At 37.5% G+C, this 21,262-nt stretch overlaps 1 protein-coding gene and 1 long non-coding RNA gene across 2 annotated transcripts; one reads left to right on the top strand and one right to left on the bottom strand.

Moving 5' to 3' along the window:
• Nucleotides 1-800: 800 nt before the first annotated feature.
• On the bottom strand, nt 801-15,656 carry LOC127869285 (tubulin-folding cofactor B-like). The gene is made up of 7 exons (XM_052411727.1): nt 15,423-15,656; nt 13,409-13,552; nt 12,911-13,004; nt 10,835-10,979; nt 6,269-6,324; nt 5,602-5,674; nt 801-3,423 (listed from the first exon to the last, which is right to left on the bottom strand). Exons 1-7 carry the CDS (start codon nt 15,540-15,542, stop codon nt 3,306-3,308), a joined length of 750 nt encoding a protein of 249 aa, XP_052267687.1. The 5' UTR covers nt 15,543-15,656; the 3' UTR covers nt 801-3,305.
• A 3,547-nt stretch (nt 15,657-19,203) lies between these two features.
• On the top strand, nt 19,204-20,080 carry LOC127869286 (uncharacterized). Its single transcript, XR_008044503.1, has 2 exons — nt 19,204-19,314; nt 19,742-20,080. It is a non-coding gene; the product is annotated as an uncharacterized LOC127869286 (long non-coding RNA).
• The last annotated feature ends 1,182 nt before the right edge of the window (nt 20,081-21,262 follow it).

Here is a 21,262-nt window from a genome sequence, read left to right as displayed (position 1 = left end):
AATTTTCAATTTTCTAAGTATAAAAAAGGCACATAATTCTGTCAAAATGCAAGGCAGAGTTATCTTACTTTGCCTGCCCAGTCACCTCATGATAGTTAGTACGTGTACCAAGTTTGAATGCAATAGCATTGATACTTTATGAGAAAAGTGGACCTAAACGCATAACTTAATCGTATGCCGACGCCATGGTGATGACAATAGCTCTTTTTTTTTCAAAAAATAGATGAGCTTATAAGCATAAACCGTTTAGGTATTAATGAGCTTTAGCAAGCAGAGCAAGACGAAGCAAAATCGACTTAACTTTTTTCATATGAATGGTTGGGATCATTCAGTCCAAATGAGGTCCAGTCAAAGGTAAGGTTTGATGATAAGTGGACACAAGCAGCAAACTGTGTTAGTATGCTAGTTGTGTATAAAGCAGTGTTGTTGCTAGTAAACCTAAATAACCAACAAAAAGCCCAGATGAATAACCTAGTCCAAATGACGTTAAGATCGAAGAAAAAAGAAGGGTTGAGTGAAATGGATTGATAAAAACTAATAATAAAAAAAGGTCACAAAATATCAATTGTTGCAAGGAGTGATGGTTCTAGACAAAATGGTTAAATCTACTTAGCTTGTTATTGACGGAAGGACAGACAGACTAACAAACATACAATATGCATCCAATATCAAGATGCCTGGTGAATAAAAGCATAATAGCTGCTTATAACATCAAGACAGCATTTTCTGGAAGTTTCTACATACCGGTAATATTAAATGATGCACTTGACAAAGAGCAAGGCCAGATGAAAATTAACACATTTGTACCATGGAATGACTATTTTAATAAAGCTCAAACTAGTAATAAATATCACAGAAAGCAAGACATGAATGCATATTATTGAAACAAACCATCCATGGGTTATTAAATAAGGATACCTAAACCAAACTCTTGTACTTTTTGTAACAAAGTTCATTAGCTTTTGATAATACTATTTGTAAAACAAAAAGCAAATTATGGCCCTTAAGTGCTCAACTGAGTTCATAGACCAATTGTTTCAGACTTGACCTGTGGATAATGGTTTGGATCAAACATGAAGACACATGGCCTTCATGTTGTCTGGATTCACATTCTGATCAAGTTACCTGTAGAGGGAGTCATAAATAAGGCCTTTAGAGTGGTTGATTGTTTAAGATTTGACCTGGTATCATAGTTTTTGAACACACCTGAACCAGATTAAAACTTGAACTAGATGTTGTCCAGATATACATTCTAAAATTGTTTTATCAAGATTAAATGAACAAGAGCTGTCTCCATAGGATGACATATGCCCCCAAAAAACGCTTTGATAGAAGTTATGAGCATTTTTCGAAACCTTAATGCAGATTTTGAAACCTAAACGCGGACCCTAAGTTCAAGGTCAAGGGCACAGGGGTCAACATTTTTGTGCATATGGAAAGGCCTTGTCCATATACACATGCACACCAAATATGAAGGTTACATCTGAAGCGACATAAAAGTTATGAGCATTTTTTGAAACCTAAACCCAGAGTGTGATGGACAGACGGATGGACAGACTGACAGTGCGATCACTATATGCTCTCCTTCAAAGGCATAAAAATATTGCCTGTAGAGTGGTCACAAAATAAAAATTGAGAATGCACACCACATGCTTCATACTGCACATGGACGGATTTCAATCGACCAAAGTTGCTCACCTTGAGTACCTTGTGCATAGGTGAGTTAAAAAGAGATAGAATTTAATTATATCATATGTTTACTGCAAAAGTTTACAACATTTAAATCCCAGTTGCTCAATTAATGTTGTAAGATGCAGTTTAATCCGAGAACATTTATTACAAATAATAAGTAATAAATCTTGTTAAAAATATACTGGTAAATTAGAGTTGATTTGATAGATCTTTGCAAATGAGAGCACTGTTGGATAAACCATTGGATTTATCAAAATCTTGAACATACAACGTTAGGCAATCATCAAGGCAGAGAGATCTATGTACTAATCTACATCAACTAGTAAATAAATTAACATCCTGTTTTGTAGAGCACTTAAACATACTTTACGCAGAGCTCCAGAAAAGATGCGTATCTGTGTATTTACACATTGAAAAATTACAAAAAACGCTTTAAAATCGACCCATTACGTAAAATTACGCAATACAAATCTTGGTACGTATTTGTGATCAATTAAAATGCGTAACCGGTTTAACCAATAATCTAGTTGAGTGTTTAGTTAGTGTAAGTTAACCTTTGAATCAAAATTAAGTCAATCGAAAGAACCTTGTAATCAAAGTGGCAGCCCATCATGTTCTAAATTCGAAAAAGGGACGTTTAAAGCGAACAGCGGCTCCTGCAGGAAGTAACTGTATATTACAAAATGCCAATAGAAATAAATCTCATGATGCTTCTAGAATTGTAAAAAACATTTTAAGCGATCTAATTGTTGAAGAAGTTTATAGTTTACTTACATAGACCACATGCAGTGTGCTTTATTTTCCATTGTACAAGCAATGCCATAACTTAGTTTAATTGCGAAATGACGTTTGTGTACTAGATATATGAATACTCTATGCAAGAAAGACCCACTCAAAACAGAGATACAATGCATGTAAGTTGAATATTTTAAAGACACTCTGTTAATATCATCATTTAAATTTATTTTGTTTGCACTTATTAAAAACAAATAATAATATTTCCTGATCAAACATGTCATGTACTATGTCAGTTTTCTATAGATATGGAAAATACCCCTCACTATTTCTAAATACCCTTTATGGCTGAAACAACTGAGTAAAATACCCTTTAACAAAAATATCAGGGGGTGAAATACCCTTTAGACTTAATCCTTATCTGGAGCTCTGACCTTATGTATGTGCAGAATAATTACATAAATAAATATTAATAGTAACAAATACTGAATAAGGTTTACCAAATATAAGTGAAAGGTGCTTTAAAGACTCTGTAATGTGAAGGACAATACATAGTTGTGTCACTTGGTCCTAAATTATGTTCCAATCTTCTAAATATACATGTATGTGTCATTCTTAGACATACAAGTGAAACCATTAAAGTTTATGATAAGGAATATATAAACTCTTTCTGTGGGATAGGCAACACAACTGCAGAAGTCTTGTTTTTTTCAGATCCTCTTCCATTGATGTATTTGCTTCTTGAAGACACCATGTCCGATTCACAGCCTAATGTCAGGAGCTTATGCACATGCTCTGAACACTTCAGGGGCCTAGCTTTGGAATTCACACTTACAACATGGTCTTCATGAGGTGTTCACATTGTCTTTACGAGGTTTTCACATTTCATCCATGTCTTCAAAGCCCTCCTCGGGGAAATCTCCAACCTCCACGTGCTCTGGTTTCACAAAGCCTCCGTACTTGTCTGGACACTGGAAATACTTTCGTCCCTGCACCCTGTAAGTTATCCAGTTTTATGTTTTGACATTGTTTTACAGATTAACAAATGATGGTGATTATAAGCACTTTTGTCAATGTCTGCACAGAATTTTCATTTTTTAGTTCAAAGAAAACCATTACAAATAGTTTTACAAAATAATTTAACAACAGATGTCCCAAGACAGCACTATTATTCTTCCACTTTGAAAGTGTAATGTACATTTACATCAGTTTTCTGTTATATGCATAACGACCACACAGAGTAAGACATATAGAAGTATATATAACATGGAATCTTAATGCGGATTTTTTATTATTAAAACACAAAATATGACAAAACAGAGAATCTGGATTTTCAAACATGTAAGATTAGTTAATTTAGTAAAATCTTTTTAAAGGTCTGCCTGTTAGGTACCTAAGAACAAGAGTTATTAAGAGGAAACTGACTCTGAAACCATTTATATATTTTAGTAACAATGACCTTTATTCATCTGACTCTAAATGCATTATGTCTGCACGTAAGCTATTTACAAACAAGAGTGCCAAACTCTCACAAGATACACCTGTTTAAAGGTTTTGGACAACTTGATATTTTTACCATTTGAGTGGCAAAATAATATATTTTTGAAAATTAAGCATCACATATCTAAACGCACTAAGTGACACTGTGACCTATTCTTTGACCCGGCATGACCCATAATTAAACTTGACCTATATATCATTTAGACACAACTTCTGACCAAATTTGGTGAAGATCTGATGAAAACTTCTTCAATTAGAGAGCGGACACCATGCTAAATGCTTGAAATGCACTAAGTGACCATGTGACCTAGTTTTTGACCCAATGACCCATATTCGAACTTGACCTAGATATAGTCTAAATACAACTTCTGACCAAGTTTGGTGAAGATCGGATGAAAACTATTTGAATTAGAGAGCAGCGGACACTGCTGTGCACACCGCTCGCCAAGGGTGATCTTATAATACGTCCTGTTTTGAACGGGCGTGTAAAAAATGACAGCACAATATCTCCATCCAAATTCAAGTTATTGAACGGGAACACTTTGTTCTATATTTATTAACTGTGATCCTGACCACGCTGGATGACAAAGATAGATTGGCCCCTTTGCCCCTCCCTCGTTGCAATCCCATGCTAGGTCTGCATGTAAGCTAGCAATAAGAGTTTTTTCAAGCAAACTCTTACCTCAATTTCTTCAGTACATAAACTACAATTAGGGGCTAAACACTCCTCAATAACGCCTCAAAGTTATAGGCTTTGGTAGGTGGCATAAAAATATGATCCTAAGGACATGTGCAAAGTTTAAATTGAAAATCTGTATTAACAAAAATAAATACTTGTTGGATGCCAACTAAACAATCTATTTCAACTGGCAAACAAACCTTTTATAAGTACTTAAGTGGGCAAAATCTGGTCAAAAAGTTAGTCACCATTTAATGTCTTAATTAGTGAATGTTCATAAAGACCCTGGGCACATATGTAACATTTAATTTGAACATCTGTCGTGAATTTTGAGAAATGGAGAATATGCAAAGGTTAACCACAATTTTCTAAGCACAATAGATATTATTTTGCTCAATTGCAGGCCAGAGTTATGGAGTTATCCCCAACACATGAGTGAATTTTCTATTGAAAACTAGTATCTGTAGAAGCATCATTGATATGGCCGTGTTGCAGGTTTACCTTAAACTAATTCCTAGTCCATCAGGTTTACCTTTAACACACAACTTCGTAAAAAAAGGGAACATAATTATGCTGAATGCAGGACAGAGTTATGGAACAATGAGCCTGAAAACATATATGAAGTTACAATTGAATACCTTAACCCGAGCAATATGCAAAAATTGACGCCGACATTTGGATGAGTAATATAGCTATGATATCATTTAATGAGAAGGTAATACAGAATAAACCGATAGACAATAAGATAAAATCAAGCAAACAAAGAACTTAACATGTTGTGAAAAGCAAGTCAAGAGAACAAACATATAGACAGATGCATGCATGCTCATACAGGAATCACGTTGATGACAGTTATATCAAGTGGAAAATATTTTTCCTCTGTCTTTTTATTTTGGGTTGCAGCAATTAAGCTTCATTTGTAGAACGAAGATAAACAAACAATATTGTATTCACCCGGTAAGACTCTAACCACAAACTGCACTCAGTTAACTTACGTGCCGTTGTTCTTTCCCACAGGTTCATCATATTGCACCCCCACCCAGTATCCTGGCTTGAAGTCTGTTGTCCCTGTATAATATACACATCTTGTATATTATTAGGATTTTATGCAATATGGCAGTTATTAAAATGCATTCATTTAACCAACTGGACTCACACATTTTCTAGGCAAGAATAGCCAAACCCAATGGCTAACTAGTACAATGTGTACATACTTGTATCTGACAAAATTAATATGCTGAATCCTTATATGCAACAATAAAAAAGTTGAATTGTTTTTATTATTTAAAAAACAAAAAAATATGTTGCCTTTTATCAGATTCTATTTAAACTATCACAAATGTTTTATAATTATATGGGTCGTGTTCTGAGAAAACTGGGTATAATGCATGTGCGTAAAGTGTCGTCCCAGACTAACCTGTGCGGACACCTGTGCAGTCCGCACAGGCTAATCTGGGACAACACTCTCCGCCTAAATTGGATTTTTGCTAAGAAGAGACTTTATTTAAACTAAAAATGTCATAAAAGCGGAAAGTGTCGTCCCTGATTAGCCTGTGCAGACTGCACAGGCTAATCTGGGACGACACTTTACGCACATGCATTAAGTCCAGTTTTCTCAGAACATGACACATATAATGAAAGAAGCATGAAGCAGAAACATACCTCTATACTGAACACACCCTCTTCTAGCAGGCTGGCCTGGCACTTTCACTTCACACCTGAAAATGTTGTCACCTTATTTTGTTAGTAAGTAATATTTTGAATAATAATAGGTAAAGATCTTATTTAAAGGTGTTGAAAATAGTACATAAAACTGATCTTTATAGTTAACCCTGTTCTGAGTAATTTTGCAAAAGAAAGTATTTTAAAACAAGAAATGTGTTTGTCAGAAACACAATGCCTCCTATTGCGTCGCTTTGAAATAAAATTTCAATTTATCATTTGGCAGGTTTAGAAATTATCTCCCTTTTAAAGCTTATTACTTCCCTTGGATTGTATTTTTTTACTTTTGACCTTGAAGGATAACCTTGACCTTTCACCACTCAAAGTGTGCAGCTTCATGAGATACACATATATGCCAAATATCAAGTTGCTATCTTCAATATTCAAAAAGTTATAACCAAACTTTAACGAAGGTTAAGTTTTGGTTAAAGTTTTGGGACACACACATACAATGACAGACAGACAGACAGGCCAAAATCAATATGCCCCCAATCTTTCGATCCGGTGGGCATAAAAATCCCCTTCGCATAAGGAAGTTGTATTCTGTACAAGAAATGCCCACAACATAAAAATATTTTAACTTGCAGTGTGACCATAACCTAAAACTTAGAGAGCTGTAACTTGTTTGCAACATATCATGTGACGATTGCGCAAAATAATAATATGTTGATTATTATGCAGAATTAGTAACATTCTTGGTGAGATTTGACTTTTGAACTTCATGTGTGACCTTGTTCATAGGAAACTGTTTCTTGCATGTGAAACATTGTCAGAGTTAAGTTTGTAACGGTGCCAGGTTATCAAAATTAGCCAAGGGACGATACAGTAATGCAGCGGACACTAAAGTAAAAATACACAAATATTCACTATGTATCAAAGGAACTTCAATTATGTCCATGACTGTTAATGAAGACATCTGAAACTTGCACTCGATACATTGTCTAAAGATAATGAAAACTTCTGCCAATTTGAACTAAGTTCTCTCTATGAATTATGAATGTCTATTCTGGACGCTATAGAGAATGTTAAATCCACATGTAACGTTGACATCTAACATGCTTATTCACTTGCAAGTAACATTTTACACTTACCAATTGTCATGATAAAAGTTGAAAATACTCTAAATAGAAAAGATATCAACATTGTGCAGGCGTTCGAATAAGAAAAACCAGAGCTGTGTTTGTGAAACACAATGCCCCAGTGACCTTGACCTTTGACCTAGTGACCTCAAATTATGTTTGTTTGTAGATCTCAATGAAATGCATGCACATGTGAAGTTTAAAGAACATAGACCCAAGAGTTTTCATTTTATGAGCAAGGTTAAAGTTTTGGGACAGACAAACACATACAAAGACCGACAGACAGACAGGCCAAAAACAATATCTCCCCTGATCATTCTATCTGGGGGCATAAAAAGTGCATAACTGTATCATGAACACAATCCTTTAAACCAAGATCTATGTGTTTTAAAGGTATCAATATCTAAGTGTTCCATTTTTATGCAATATTTCAATATGTTAGTCATGCTGCCTGTCTTGCTTTTTTTTCTCTCTCTTCTCCTGCCTACCTGTCTTGAACATTCACACTCTTACCTGGCTCCAACATTCACACTCTTTAGACTTACATGTCTCCCACATTCCTGCTCCTTCCTGTCTCCCACATTCATGCTCCTACCTGTCTCCCACAATTATGCTTCTACATGTCGCCCACATTCACACTCTTACCTGTCTCCCACATTCACACTCTTACCTGTCTCACACATTCATGCTCCTTCCTGTCTCCCACAGTCATGCTCCTACATGTACCTGTCTCCCACATTCATACCCCTACCTGCTCCCACATTCATACTCGTACCGGTCTTCCACATTCATGCTCATACCTGTCTCCCACATTCCTGCCCCTACCTGTCTCCCACATTCATACTCCTAACTGTCTCCCACATTCATACTCCTACCTGTCTCCCACATTCCTACTCCTACTGGTCTCCCACAATTATGCTTCTACATGTCACCCACATTCACACTCTTACCTGTCTCCCACATTCATACTAATAAGTCTCAGCATTTAATTTAGCTCATGTCCAGCTCTATAAGTTGAACATAAGAAAATATGAATTTGAAATCACTCTTTTCTCTCAATTTTACAGCATTTTTAGGCAAAAAACCAACAACAATAATTTGCCAATTCTAGTCAAAACGAGGTGATTTTTCCAAATACTAAGGGACCCGGCCCCATTCCCTAAATGGGTAAAACAAAGACACTGTACCTGTCTCCCACATTCATGCTCTCTACCAGCTGCCTGTCATGCTCCTCTCTCACACACACTGTGCCTGTCTCCCGCATTCATGCTCTCCACCAGCTGCTTGTCCTGCTCCCCTCTCACACACACTGTGCCTGTCTCCCACATTCATGGTCTCCACCAGCTGCTTGTCCTGCTCCTCTTTCACACACACTGTACCTGTCTCCCACATTCATGCTGTCTACCAGCTGCTTGTCCTGCTCCTCTCTCACACACACTGTACCTGCCTCGCACATTCATGCTGTCTACCAGCTGCATGTCCTGCATCTTTTTCACACACACTATGCCTGTCTCCCACATTCATGGTCTCCACCAGCTGCTTGTCCTGCTCCTCTCTTACACACACTGTCCCTGTCTCCCACATTCATGCTCTCTACCAGCTGCTTGTCCTGCTCCTCTCACACACACTGTACCTGTCTCCCACATTCACGCTCTCTACCAGCTGCTTGTCCTGCTCCTCTCTAACACACACTGTACCTGTCTCCCACATTCATGGTCTCCACCAGCTGCTTGTCCTACTCCTCTCTCACACACACTGTACCTGTCTCCCACATCCATGCCCTCCACCAGCTGCTTGTCCTGCTCCTCTCTCAAACACACTGTACCTGTCTCCCACATTCATGATCTCTACCAGCTGCTTGCCCTTCTCCCCTCTCACACACACTGTACCTGTCTCCCACATTCATGCTCTCCACCAGCTGCTTGTCCTGCTCCTCTCTCACACACACTGTACCTGTCTCCCACATTCATGCTCTCCACCAGCTGTTTATCCTGCTCCTCTCTCACACACACTGTACCTGTCTCCCACATTCATGATCTCTACCAGCTGCTTGTCCTGCTCCTCTCTCACACACACTGTGCCTGTCTCCCACATTCATGCTCTCTACCAGCTGCTTGTCCTGCTCCTCTCTCATCCTCTTCTCCTCCTGCATTACCGGTCTCCCACATACATGCTCTCCACCAGCTGCATGTCCTGCATCTTTCTCACACACACTATGCCTGTCTCCCACATTCATGCTCTCCACCAGCTGCTTGTCCTGCTCCTCTCTCACACAACCTGTACCTGTCTCCCACATTCATGATCTCTACCAGCTGCTAGTCCTGCTCCTCTCTCACACACACTGTGCCTGTCTCCCACATTCATGCTCTCCACCAGCTGCTTGTCCTGCTCCTCTCTCAAACACACTGTACCTGTCTCCCACATTCATGTTTTCCACCAGCTGCTTGTCCTGCTCCTCTCTCTCACACTCTGTACCTGTCTCCCACATTCATGATCTCTACAAGCTGCTTGTCCTGCTCCTCTCTCACACACACTGTACCTGTCTCCCACATTCATGATCTCTACCAGCTGCTTGCCCTGCTCCTCTCTCACACACACTGTACCTGTCTCCCACATTCATGCTCTCCACCAGCTGCTTGTCCTGCTCCTCTCTCATACTCTTCTCCTCTTGCCTTACCTGTCTCCCATGTTCATGGTCTCCACCAGCTGCTTGTCCTGCTCCTCTCTCACACACACTGTACCTGTCTCCCACATTCATGCTCTCCACCAGCTGCTTGTCCTGCTCCTCTCTCTCACACTCTGTACCTGTCTCCCACATTCATGCTCTCCACCAGCTGCTAGTCCTGCTCCTCTCTCACACACACTGTACCTGTCTCCCACATTCATGCTGTCTACCAGCTGCTTGTCCTGCTCCTCTCTCACACACACTGTACCTGTCTCCCACATTCATGCTCTCCACCAGCTGCTTGTCCTGCTCCTCTCTCATACTCTTCTCCTCTTGCCCTACCTGTCTCCCATGTTCATGGTCTCCACCAGCTGCTTGTCCTGCTCCTCTCTAACACACACTGTACCTGTCTCCCATGTTCATGGTCTCCACCAGCTGCTTGTCCTGCTCCTCTCTCACACACACTGTACCTGTCTCCCACATTCATGCTCTCAACCAGCTGCTTGTCCTGCTCCTCTCTCACACACACTGTACCTGTCTCCCACATTCATGCTGTCTACCAGCTACCTATTCTGCTCCTCTCTCATCATCTTCTCCTCCTGCCTTACCAGTCTCCAACATTAATGATTTCCACCAGCTGCTTGTCCTGCTCCTCTCTCATCATCTTCTCCTCCTCCTGCCTTACCTGTATCTCATATTCATAGTCTCCACCAGCTGCTTGTCCTGCTCCTCTCTCATCCTCTTCACCTCCTCCTGCCTTACCTGTCTCCCACATTCATGGTCTCCACCAGCTGCTTGTCCTGCTCCTCTCTCATCCTCTTCTCCTCCTCCTGCCTCTGCTGCTCCTCTGGCGTCAACTCCTTGAACCTACCTATCTTGTTACGCTCCTTGAATGCTCGCACAGTGTCTGAAAAAAATAAAAGTTAAACACTTTACTGTATAATTACACATTGTGATGCATTTGTTGCCCTTGAAAATCTAAATTTATAAAAGATCTTTCTAACAGTAGATTCAAGTTGTAAAGGCTTCATTTCTAAACCCAAAATGCTGATGAGCAGAAAACAGCATAAACCCTTAACAGCATGCCAGTTACTAGAGTTACTTGCAGGCTGTTTAGGTTTATGCTGGCTGCAAAAGCCATTTTCAATTCTAAGCTGAAAAGGGTTTAACCAAATTCTTATTATTATCTTATTAAGTAACGTTTGAATGGCCTAAAATGCTGGAATAATGTCAATTGTTTTGCTCACATTTAAGTGGTTACACTGTATCTAAAACAGCAACATAAATTTTGCTTAGCAACTTTATTGTCTTACGGTGGATCATATATTTGAATTGGCCACATTTTTAGTGGCAATACAGTGTCTTAAAGAGTAATATAAATAATGCATAATAAGACCTTTGTCTTACTGTTTGAATGTCCTGAATAGTTATATCTTAAATACATTCTTTATTGCCCTTATTTTTTCTTTGAATTTTCCAATTTAGTATTGTTATTCAAAACAATGTTTGTGTATATTTCATCTTCATTGTATTATGGATGTAATATCAAATAGATCAATTGTGTATGGCCATGTAATATCAAATAGATCAATTGTGTATGGCCATGTAATATCAAATAGATCAATTGTGTATGGCCATGTAATATCAAATAGATCAATTGTGTATGGCCATGTAATATCAAATAGATCAATTGTGTATAGCCATTGTTGTGACAGAGTGGAATATATCACCTGCCGTAGATTTACTTGCTTTCCATGACTTAACTTATTGTGCATATATTATATATATATATATATATATATATATATATATATATATATATATATATATATATATATATATATTATTTTTATTTATTTATATATTTTCAAAAAAGCAAACAATAATTTAACAAACAGAATACAATTTAAAATGTGTTTAATCATACATTGTATATGCTCAGCATGAGCATGTCAATCATTCCTCTATCTTTCAAATTATTACCCATTACATTAACCATTGTAATAATATAATATAATTTAACCAATAGATATACATGAATTCAGAATTGCATTAGAAATCTGAACATAGAGAGCTTATTGTTTAAAGGATTGGCTTTAATTTATCAAATTTGATGATGATAATACTAATACTAGTTATGTTTAAGAACTGAATGGACAAGGTTATTTTATAATACAAGTCAATCATTCACAAGTGCTTCAATAGATTAAGCTGATTATTGACCTCGGTTGAGAGAATATGTCCAAAAACATTTCATTTGACAAGGAAAAATTTGGAAATTGCAAGGAAAATTTGGTCAATTTTTTACAAACCAAGAGCCATAATTATGAAGTGCTTCAGCTGATCTGGCTTGTTATAAAACTTGGTCAAAATATTGTGCTCACAAACATTAATTTATTCTAAAATTGTATGATACAAATAAACAAGACTATTGCCAAGCAATATAAGTCCCCTACTGGCTCCACCATTGTCAGAATTTGTTGTTGTTTTTGGGCTGCCATAGCAACCAGAATTTTTGACGTAGGAACAAAATGAAATGATGTGCATAATTCCCGTATTGCCATCTATCCATGATTCAATTTTCATGAAAAAATATGAAGAACTTTAAAAGTTATTGCAGGATCCAGAAAAGTGTCACAGACAGACAGACAGGCTCACAGACGCACAGAGCGCAAACCATCAAGTCCCCTCCAGTTTAACCAGTAGGGGACAATAATTAGGGAACAACCTCATGGTATTAGCCTGCCAAGCCCATGCCACATGTATTCCAATGATTCTTTTCATTTTGGAGCAAATCAACAAATAAATGTGTGTAAAGCAAATGGTGATGACTGGTACCTTGTCGCTTTTCATATTCTTCTGGACTGAGTTCAAACTTCTCAACTTTAGAAACATCCTCAAACTCTCCTACTTTTGCTTGAGGGTCAATAACCTGAAGACGTAATTAAGTATTAAATAATATGAAACAATGTGAAAAAAAACATAATGTATAATTCATAAAAGTAGCATTTACTCTGAAACATCAGACATATTTAAGAAATGTTTTATGACACATCTGACACAGAACATTCCATCTTGTTTCATTTTAACTGTTTACCACTTAGACATGTATTTTTACACATTTGTAGTCCATTAAACAGTTAAATTTACTTAAAGATCTTTCTTACTAGATTATAGTTTTAAAGACAACATTTCCAACCATAAGATACTGATGAGCAGCAAACAGCATAAAACCTGAACAGAATGCGAGTTGCTCACAGGCTGTTCTGGTTTTATGCTGTTTGCGCATAGTCATTTTAACTTTGCTTCTGAGTAGGAAAGGGTTCACACACATACATGTATTCTCATGCCATCTTCAATGGGATAGGAGCCTAGCATGGCCAAGTCATTGTCGAGCTGGCAGACAAGTCTGTTCTCATTGGTGTAGAGCTCTAACCTCATGCTGCCCACATTTGCACCAGTCAGCAATACCAGCTTGCCCTGAAAAAAACATACCATTTCAAAATAAAGAAGAAACATGAAAACACCCCAAAACCAGGTTTTTAATGTTTAAAATATTAAATAATTGTGCGATCCATTCCCAATATTGGTCTGCATGGAAGCAACCTACAAACATAATTTCAGCACTATACCATCATCCAATCTCAAGATGATATCAACGGAATTGATAGGTCGCAGTGGTGTAAAGATATGGTGTCCGCCCAGCTACCGGGAGGTAACAGGTTTGATCCACCCTATGGAAGTGTTCTTTAAATCTCCCCCAAAGACACCCAAAGTGCTGGTTCTAGGCCCAAGAAACAGTGTTTCAAATAAGTAAAGTAGTAAGTACTTCTAATGCAATCAAGCTAACATAAATAAGTTTAAACTAAATTAAACCAACTGAATTGTTCATATACAATTAATCTACCTAACTTTCCTCTGGTATAAATTTATCTTGACATAATTATGAAATTAAAGAAGTGACTTACAGTGAATTTTTTCACCCAATTGGGAACAGGTTCGGTACCCATGCCATTGGGAATTTTTCGCGTTGTGAAATCACCAAATTGGGAAAAAACGAGTCACAAAATCTTCCAATTGGGAAAAATCAAGTTGTGAATTGTACCAATTGAAGAATGGTATTTTAATGACTTTGTTTTACTTTTGTCAGCTTTAAATGACACAGGAAAGCAACATAAACTTTGATTCACAGTCTTGCACAAACAACAACATGCTATCGAAACACAGATTGTTACAAACAGAGTTCTCTGTTTTTATCTGCTTTAAATATATCAAGAATGGCATCTTTCTGGGCTGATGAGAGTCCAGACACCCCAAGCTGCATAGCCTTATCAGAGCACTAAGTGCTTATTTTTGTTGCAGTGTACTGAGGGGAATGGGTGGACAAAACAGATGCTGAACTTTAACAAAGCTAAAATCATTTAACGATTTGCTTTTGACTTAACTAGGCTTTAATTTCTTTCAGCAATACTTACTATTGTGACTCAAGGTGAATATTGCTGGAAGCGTTAGAAAATTCAGACTGGTTTATAGTTCGCAATAACATACACGTATTTAATGTACAAATGTAACATGAAATGTTTAAACCAGTCATTGATTGAGAAGTCAAATAGGCCGCAAGTTACAACGGTATGGAAATACGTCAAGTTGGCGTTTTCAGGGATTGTTAACTCGCTTTTGATTGGGATTTTTTTGTATTTTTTCGGAAATTGGGACGGGTCCGGTTCATTTTGGAAACGGGTCTGTAGGTCATTGGGAACGGGTCCATTTACCGGACCCGCCCAAAGAAGGAAAAAAACACTGGACTTATAACTGGTCATTTACAGGAACAGAGAGCTAAGCAACAGAAAAATAAACAGAGTCGTGGTTGTTTCGAGTAGTGACATAATTTTTTGATCTGGAAACAATAGGTGGAAAAACAAAATTTACCCTCAGCTAAATTTTTCAATTGCAAACAAGTCTGTTGTACTTTTCCATATTAAAGTAAATATTGATAACCTTAGCAATTAAAAGCGCTCTGATAATTCTTGTTGTTTTATTTATGTTGAATCAGTTTAAGCTATATCAATAGCTTTTGCCAGCTTTGAATTGCTGAGGCTCAAGAAAATACCAAACCATTGCAATATATCCTTAATTGGTCACAGAATACGTCTGTTTAGTGATGCGCACTGATCAGCTGCGGAGAACTGCCATTGTGTTTATGAAGGACTGCATATGGAGTCCGTTTAAATGGACTAATGCTTATCCCCTTTGGTACGACAAATTATTAAATGATAATGGTGTCATCAAAAACCAGTTGCTCTTCATCCAAAAAGAGTCACCATCCGAATATCATGATACAATTAAATACCTTCAAATCCCCAATAGTGACATCTTTCTGAAATCTTCTTTCACTACCGAATGAATTTGAAGAGCTGGATATAGTTACTGTTACCAAACTCTGTGTTACGACTGCGTATTCTTGAGCCATTTTGTAAAAAATGCTAGAATATTCGCCGGTCTCCAATATGACAAATCGATTAAACGAGTATAAATGCCATCTCTTTCCTACCAAATGACAAAGGGCTCATTGAACACTACTCGCTGCGTTGCCGTAACGATGATATGCATACTTATATTATTTATTTTCTCACAAAAAAAATATAAAAAATGCGGTGCCATCTAATAAAGAATCCAACATCAATTTTAATGGAACAAATTCAAAGCTAGCTCGGTTAATCTTATTCGTGTTTTGTACAAAATCCATAGGAGGTTTTTGTGTGACGTCACAAGAGGGGTTTTCCGTTACTAAAAATAGATTGGCCGTCAACTTCTTGATCGCGGCCAATTACATTGTATCAGAGTAAAGGTCGTCGGAAGACTTAATACTTACAATTTCACTAAACAAAACTATAAATACCCGTTTTCTTTTTTAAAATAAGAATTTAATTAATGATATTTCAAAAATAATAAAACATATAATGATTTGAATATTATTATAAGTGGTGTGGATACGATAGTGTTATTTTTCATCCGGGATTGAAAATTAGTGTAAGGGGTGCATTGAATCAGTTATAAAACAGAGCCCTAAAATAGCTCACTACATTTCAATCTTGAAATGTAGTTTTAATTTTCTTTTACATTGAATGAATTTTCGTTTCGTGAACATTGAATGAAAATATTAATAAATTTAAGCATTCAAATTGAAAAAACACCTGCATATTTTGCAAATTGAACTGTCTTTACATGTACACGTATATTGAAAACTCGTCTGTAGTGATAATGAGCAATACAAATCTAGCATTTTATGATACCATTAATCTACGCATTTAATTTATTTAACGCAAGTATTTTATATCCCTATAATGACCAAACGCGATTGCTTGTTTTCATGATGATGTTTCGAACACTGCAGTAACGCACGATCTTAACACATTATAGTAGAATTTACATTTGCAGGTATCCGTTAAATACGTTAATTGTGTAGCAGTTAATGTGTACAATATTTTAAATGTATAGTTATTTAACACTTTATTATTATGTTTAAACTGGCTTATATATATACACTTAATAGTTCCTAGCTGTTAATCCATTTCGGACAAATGTCTATTTTTAAATATGTTCAAATAGCAAAGCAACTGTTAAGTTTTTGACTTAATATGTCGAGAGATGACATGGAGGTATCATAAATTGTGTTTAATGACCAGACACATGTGGTTTATGCAGAGACCCGATACAGAGTCATACAAGTATAGGTCCCTGGGTTTATGACACACTGTTTTCTAAGTAATAGTCTGGACAGTATCCGATCATATCGAGATAATTGGTCTGTGATAAAGAAAGGTGCAATTAAACACTGGGTTAAAATGCTGAAACAAAGAGTGTCAAAATTGGTGTGAACAATTAAATTAAAAACATTAACATTTATCAAGAGGATTTAGTTAATCTGTAACAAGGTAAGTTTTTACAGACAAATAGGTTCAAATCAGTTTCTATATGTTGATTACATAAAATCAATCAATTTTTTGTTTGTTTTCGTCCTTATTTGTGTTCGTTCATTGGATTCAATTTAATCTGAAAGAATTTCAATTTCTGAGTATTTTTTGTTCTTCAAAAGGGTCGCGAATATGTTTGTAACCTTATCACGATGCGCTTCATCAATGCAAACAATAGCAGAAAGGCCGCAGTTTTGACGGCCAAAATTTGAGCATGCGCAAACGTGACGTCATTATCGGAATCCCCAAAACCTCCTATATAGGAGGTTTTTGTGTGACGTCACAAGAGGGGTTTTCCGTTACTAAAAATAGATTGGCCGTCAACTTCTTGATCGCGGCCAATTACATTGTATCAGAGTAAAGGTCGTCGGAAGACTTAATACTTACAATTTCACAAAACAAAACTATAAATACCCGTTTTCTTTTTTAAAATAAGAATTTAATTAATGATATTTCAAAAATAATAAAACATATAATGATTTGAATATTATTATAAGTGGTGTGGATACGATAGTGTTATTTTTCATCCGGGATTGAAAATTAGTGTAAGGGGTGCATTGAATCAGTTATAAAACAGAGCCCTAAAATAGCTCACTACATTTCAATCTTGAAATGTAGTTTTAATTTTCTTTTACATTGAATGAATTTTCGTTTCGTGAACATTGAATGAAAATATTAATAAATTTAAGCATTCAAATTGAAAAAACACCTGCATATTTTGCAAATTGAACTGTCTTTACATGTACACGTATATTGAAAACTCGTCTGTAGTGATAATGAGCAATACAAATCTAGCATTTTATGATACCATTAATCTACGCATTTAATTTATTTAACGCAAGTATTTTATATCCCTATAATGACCAAACGCGATTGCTTGTTTTCATGATGATGTTTCGAACACTGCAGTAACGCACGATCTTAACACATTATAGTAGAATTTACATTTGCAGGTATCCGTTAAATACGTTAATTGTGTAGCAGTTAATGTGTACAATATTTTAAATGTATAGTTATTAAACACTTTATTATTATGTTTAAACTGGCTTATATATATACACTTAATAGTTCCTAGCTGTTAATCCATTTCGGACAAATGTCTATTTTTAAATATGTTCAAATAGCAAAGCAACTGTTAAGTTTTTGACTTAATATGTCGAGAGATGACATGGAGGTATCATAAATTGTGTTTAATGACCAGACACATGTGGTTTATGCAGAGACCCGATACAGAGTCATACAAGTATAGGTCCCTGGGTTTATGACACACTGTTTTCTAAGTAATAGTCTGGACAGTATCCGATCATATCGAGATAATTGGTCTGTGATAAAGAAAGGTGCAATTAAACACTGGGTTAAAATGCTGAAACAAAGAGTGTCAAAATTGGTGTGAACAATTAAATTAAAAACATTAACATTTATCAAGAGGATTTAGTTAATCTGTAACAAGGTAAGTTTTTACAGACAAATAGGTTCAAATCAGTTTCAATATGTTGATTACATAAAATCAATCAATTTTTTGTTTGTTTTCGTCCTTATTTGTGTTCGTTCATTGGATTCAATTTAATCTGAAAGAATTTCAATTTCTGAGTATTTTTTGTTCTTCAAAAGGGTCGCGAATATGTTTGTAACCTTATCACGATGCGCTTCATCAATGCAAACAATAGCAGAAAGGCCGCAGTTTTGACGGCCAAAATTTGAGCATGCGCAAACGTGACGTCATTATCGGAATCCCCAAAACCTCCTATATCTGGGGTATATTGTCGTACAAGAAAACACTTTAAAAGTCATTGTGTGGCACATGAAAAGAAAGATTTTTGATATGTACAAAAGTCATTGATGGATTATTTTAGTACCATCCCTTCCTTGAAAGCTTCAAGGCTGGGTGCCTTCCAAGGAGGTTTGGCAGTTGATTTCACAGTCTAACTCTTGCTGCTGACGGGAGGAAGATCGAGTGTCCTGCAGTATGGAATGATGTACATGTACATGATACTGGAGCTTCTTGTGCATAATATAATATGGTGGAGGAAAGGATCAGATGGAATGTCACTTAGGTTGTTTATATTTCTGTTCATCACTGAAATGTGACTTGAGCGGGTTGTCTTCTCTCTTGGAGTTGCCGCCATCCAATGTCAGCTATCATATGTGAACTGCTGCGTGTGTGTTTCAGAGTTTATTTACAGGTCCTACTGGCCTCTTCACGAGGTTACGGTAGCCCGACCTGCCCCTGTGACCTCTCAGGAGAAAAAGATTAATTTTAGAGTCAAAGTAGGTCAAATTTACCCCGGTTTCCCGGGTATTCGCCAAATACTTTAATTTTTAAAAGAGTTTGTTGCACGTTGGCCAATGAGACCTTAATGTGCTAGCTTCCTAGAGGTGGTGATGAGGAGCGGATCCCGCCGAGTGTCCCGCACATTACTAATGTACAAGACACTCAACGCGATCCACAACCCAACACCACCCGGTACATAGGACCCGGAACACACACACGTATCGCTCTCACACCCCCACTCATTACGGGTGGCGCGTATGAGAGCGCCACGCCCGTGCGTTCCGGGTTCCTTGGTGGTGATGTGTATGGTTGTGTATAGTGTGTGGTATGTGATTGTTGTGCATTTGTCTGGAGCGGAAGAGGAGGTGTCTGTCAGTATTTTACGGTCGTCGGTCAGTCGTGAAGGGTTGTATATTGTTGCAGTTCCCAGATCGCAGAACCCGCCGCCCCGCACAAGCGCACCCACGCCGAGCGAGCCCGAGCCCCCCCTCGCGCCCGCATACTGCCCCGGCCCGAGCACCCAACCGCTGAAGACCCCCGAGACAAGCACCCTCATCCACCCACTTGCTGCGCGCGACAACAGATCAGTCGAGAACCAACCATGGAGCCATCCAAAGCCCTATCCAGAGTCACCATCGTTCCTTCCCACCCGCCTGCCAAACATCCAGACCGTGTATCAAGCTGGGATGTATTAATTTTGCTGTTATGTTGTATTTGCTTTTATAATTGGATAGGTAAAGTAAATAAATGATCTAAAAACTCCGTTGATATATCATATGATTTATTTATGTTTGATGTTAATTTGTAAAACTCATGGTATTATAGATTATGTCCTGTGCTCTAGCTTTCATTTACCCAAGTGTGGTTGTTGTGCTCTCCGCCCCATGAGAGGTGTTAGTGGGGGTTCGAGCAGGATACAGGAAACGCCCCGATTCCAGAGGCGCCCCTGGTTCTTTTAAGTGCCCGGTGTATAGCACCGATACACTGCACCCCCGTTTAACGTCCCTCGCGGAGGACATATTAGTACATAGTGTTAGTATTGGTGTTTATATACATGTGTAGTTCTGCTGTTTTGTGCCATAGCTTGCGGTGACGTGGGCTCTCTCTGTTGTTATTTGGTATGTAGTTTGGATGTTATTGCGTAGGGTAGGCTAGATTTTGAAAGATCATGTATACGATGATAGAAGAAGGGGACTATGTTTGTTTGATTGGGCCGAGATGACTAGTTCGTTGGGGGCAGACAATCTTTTTGTAAATTCTTTCTTATTGATGTGTTAAGTGTCTTGTGAGACTGTGGTGTTGTAAGGGCCAGACTAGTTTTGATAGGTCATTTATTTGATGAAAGAAGAGAGGGGCTGAGTTTGAGTAAATTTGGTATAAGGGAGAGCGCACACGTTGGTGTTTCTGGTTATACAAGCAAAGACAGCATTCCTATGTGTTTGTGTAATATGCCAGGTTTAGTATTGTGGTCTGGTCTGGGGCATGTCGAGCTAAGGGCTCGATCCGGCTACATAGGAGTATATAAAGGTTAGTGTACCAATGAACTGCAAACAGTAATTCTTTTCAGTATTTTTCAAGAGGGACGGCATGTAGCGTTTCTCGCTGAGGACATATTAGTATGTAGTGTTAGTAATGGTACATATAGAGATCTGCTGCCTTGTGTCATATGTTATATTAGCTTGGGCACTCTCTGTTGCTTTTTTGGGTAATGGTTGTATGTTGATTTGAGGGTCAGACTAGATTTTTGACAGATCATGTATTAGATGATAGAAGAGAGGGACTGAGTGTGTGTAAATGGACCAAGATGACTATTTTGTTTTGTGGGCTTTGACAATTTCGAGATTTTCTTTCTTCTTTCTGAGGTGATTGCCTGTGTCACTGTGGTGTTGTGAAGTCCAGACTTTGTTTTTGATAGATCATTTATTTGATGATAGAAGAGATGGG

The sequence above is a fragment of the Dreissena polymorpha genome, chromosome 2, assembly GCF_020536995.1.
Source record: "Dreissena polymorpha isolate Duluth1 chromosome 2, UMN_Dpol_1.0, whole genome shotgun sequence".
In the NCBI taxonomy this organism is placed as follows: domain Eukaryota; kingdom Metazoa; phylum Mollusca; class Bivalvia; order Myida; family Dreissenidae; genus Dreissena; species Dreissena polymorpha.
This window is presented reverse-complemented; position numbering and strand designations above follow the sequence as displayed.